This window comes from Otolemur garnettii, unplaced genomic scaffold (assembly GCF_000181295.1).
Source record: "Otolemur garnettii isolate 467f Iridium unplaced genomic scaffold, OtoGar3 scaffold00211, whole genome shotgun sequence".
Classification (NCBI taxonomy): domain Eukaryota; kingdom Metazoa; phylum Chordata; class Mammalia; order Primates; family Galagidae; genus Otolemur; species Otolemur garnettii.
In genome coordinates this window covers 1,477,959-1,481,296 of record NW_003852606.1, presented here as the reverse complement: position 1 = coordinate 1,481,296, position 3,338 = coordinate 1,477,959, and the positions used below count along the sequence as shown (strand labels likewise).

General features: G+C 47.6%; 1 protein-coding gene across 1 annotated transcript in view; it reads left to right on the top strand.

Annotated features, from left to right (window-relative positions):
- Positions 1 to 3,338, top strand: part of TRPM4 (transient receptor potential cation channel subfamily M member 4) — a 44,673-nt gene that overhangs the window by 27,926 nt on the left and 13,409 nt on the right. Inside the window, exons 15-16 of the mRNA XM_012812586.2 lie at positions 956 to 1,068; positions 1,409 to 1,486. Coding sequence (XP_012668040.1) covers positions 956 to 1,068; positions 1,409 to 1,486 — 191 coding nt within the window. The remainder of the gene's footprint in view (positions 1 to 955; positions 1,069 to 1,408; positions 1,487 to 3,338) is intronic.

Here is a 3,338-nt window from a genome sequence, read left to right as displayed (position 1 = left end):
AAAAAAAAAAAAAGGCTGCTCTTTCCATATGCCCTACTCCAGTCACAGAAAGCCAACCTTCCCACAGTAAAGCCCATCCTCCTAAAAAGTTCCCCTCCAGATACAGGAATTCCTGTTGACCTTAATAGGAAGTCTTTCCTACTCCTATAGGAAAGCCCATTTCTTCCAAAGGAAGTACTGCTTCATCTATAGGAAGTCCCTCCTACTCCCAAAGGAAAGTCCATTTTCTCCCAAAGGAAGTCCCGCCTCACACACAGAAAGTCTTTCCCACTTTTTAAGAGGTCCTTAGTTCTGGTTCTCAACAATAACAATGACCTCATTGGATAATTACTTAGGATTTTGGACATAGACAAACTTTGGCCTAGGAAATCACACCCTTCCTATGGGAAATCCTCTATCCTGGGAAGCCCTGCTTGCTCCCACAGTCTCTCTGAACCTGACAATCTGACCCTTTGAAAATTTTCTCAGTATCATCAATTTAAATCTGACAGGAGCTCATTGAGTTACACCCTCAATAGGAAGTCCCATGTCCCATCCTCATCTACTGGAATGATTTGGCTGGCATTTCAAATAGTGATCCAGGGCCCTTTGCTTTGTATTATGGTTAAACTCATGGATTACAGCTCTATCACTTACTAATGTGGGCCATTTCCTTAACTTCTCTGTACCTTGTATGTGACAGGAAGAAGATAATAACTAACCTCTTGGGGGTGTGGCAAGCGTTAAGTGAATTAATCTATGTAAAGTGCTCAACCCAGTATCTGGCATATGGTGTCAATAAATGTAGGCAGTTTAACTCTGCTGGCCAAAACCTGGGACAAGATGTCTTTGCTTTTGACTACAGCCACCCCCAACAAATATGGCCTCTATGTTGGGCACAGATATGGCCCAACTCTTGCTGAGGATCTTAGGAAGGGAGCCTTGGGGTGATTTGACCCCTCCCCATACCTCACAGTCTCTGCTGACACAGAAGTGGTGGGGGCAGATGGACAGCAGCACACCCATCTGGGCTCTAGTTCTCACCTTCTTTTGTCCTCCACTCATCTACACCGACCTCATCACCTTCAGGTCAGTCCCCTGGGGTTGGTGTGGGGATGGGGGGGTGTTCAGTTCCTCCTCCTTACTCATTTCTGCCCACCTTTCCTAATTGGTCTGCTCTTTTCCTCTGCCAAGGAGTATTCTGGGAGGTGAGCTTTTGGGGCTGCTCTCTGTGGTGTTTCTAGGGGCAATTCCTCTGCCTTTCTGGCCATGGCTGTTGGGGAAGATTCCTTTGGGATGACTTTAGGGAGTGATCTCTCTGTCTCTCACCCATCCCATGTCTGTGGGTAAAGAAGTTTGAGTTTTTCTGGAGAACTCCTCTTCTCTCTCCTTCTCCCCGCTTCTCATTCTGGTCTTCCTTCCATGCCAGGAAATCAGAAGCAAAGTCCATGCAGAAGGACCTAGAGTCTGATGCGAATAGGGACATTAATGGGGAAGGGCCTGTCAGGTAAGTGAAGCCCCCAGTATTATGTGAGGTGGGGTACCCTGGGCAGCTTCAGGACACCAGTCATTTCCATGTCCCATCAGGGACTGGGAGCAAGAGGTGAGAACTGGGACTCATCAAAGCCAGAGAAGAAATTGTGGCTTCAGCAAACCATTGACAATAGTGAGGAAATTTCCAAAATGCCAAGCTCAGGCGTGACTCAAGTTTTGGTTCTGCCACTAAGGAGGCCACACTACATATGCTTCCATCCTTCTATAGCAAGTAGAATCGGGTGGATTTGGTTCATTTAAGATTTTTCACCTATATTTTGCATGTTCCTAGGGCCTTTGGTCTTAATCGCTATGCTATGGTCCCAGAAAGGTGATTTAAAAATCAAGCCTAAGCAAATGAAATAGAATTTTTATCAAACTTCTGATAATGACACATAGCAGAGGTGCTGAGGAACTTGGCTCTGAGTCATGCAGACTTGGTTTCAATCCTGACCATGATCTTCAAAGTGACTTCACCCTGAGCTTCAGTTTCCTTTTCTGTAAAATGAAGGCAAATAGGACACCGAATTGTTAGTCAGCTGAGGTCAGGTAATGCTGCAAAAACAAAAATCAGGGCCAGGTACAGTGGCCGATACCTTAAATGCTAGCCCTATGGGAGGCTGAGGTGAGAGATCAGTTGAGGCCAAGAGTTCAAGACCATCCTGAGAGATCCCTTCTCTACAAATTAGAAAAATCAGCCATGTGTGGTGGCAGGTGCCTGAAGTGTCAGCTACTCAAGAAGTTGAGGCAGCAGGATCATTTGAGCGCAGGCCTGTGAGGCTGTAGTGAGCTATGATGATGCCATTGCACTGTACCCTGGTCAACAGGGTAGATCTTGTCTTTAAAAACAACAAAACAAACAAACAAAAAAACTTCAGGGCCTCAAAACAGCAAAGGTTTGTTTGTGGGTTGGCTGTGGGTCTGCTCCATGTGCTCTTACTTCAGGGTGAGTGCCAGCCCTGGGCTCAGGCATTGCTGGCCTCAGAGCAGAGGGAAAAGAGACCTGGCAAACCAGGCTCTGCTCTTTTTTTTTTTGAGACAGAGCCTCAAGCTGTCCCCTGGGTAGAGTGCCGTGGCATTACAGCTCACAGCAACCTCCAACTCCTGGGCTCAAGCGAGTCTCCTGCCTCTGCCTCCCAAGTAGCTGGGACCACAGGCGCCCGCCACAGCGCCCGGCTATTTTTTGGTTGCAGCCGTCATTGTTGTTTGGCGGGTCCGGGCTGGGAATTCAAACCCGCCACCTTAGGTGTACGTGGCTGGCGCCTCAGCCGGTTGAGCTATAGGCACCGAGCCCCAGGCTCTGCTCTTAAAGCCTCCACATGAAAGTACAAAACCCGCCCAGTGCAGTGGCTGATGCCTGTAACCCCAACACTCTGGGAGACTGAGGTGGGTGAATAGCTTGAGCTCTGGAGTTTGAGACCAGCCTGACCAAGAGCGAGACCCGGTCTCTTCTAAAAATAGAAAAATTAGCTTAATGTTGTGGCCACCTGTAGTCCCAGCTAGTCAGGAGGCTGAGGCAAGAGGATCACTTGAGCCCAGGAGTTTGAAGTTGCTATAAGCTATGACACCACAGCACTGTACTAAGGGTGACAGGGTGAGACTCTGTCTTGAAAAAAAGAAGTGCCAAAAGCAAGATTTCATAGTTAATTCTCCATAGGAAGGGTACACTGAGAGGGAGCCAGAATATTGGGTATAGTCTCCCTCAGTGCCTGATTGGGCAGCTGGGAGGATGCATTGAGATAATGTACATAAAAGACAGAAAAGGCATATCCTAGGGTCCAGCAGATAGGAAGTGGCCAACTAATGGTGATTATTATTACTGCTGT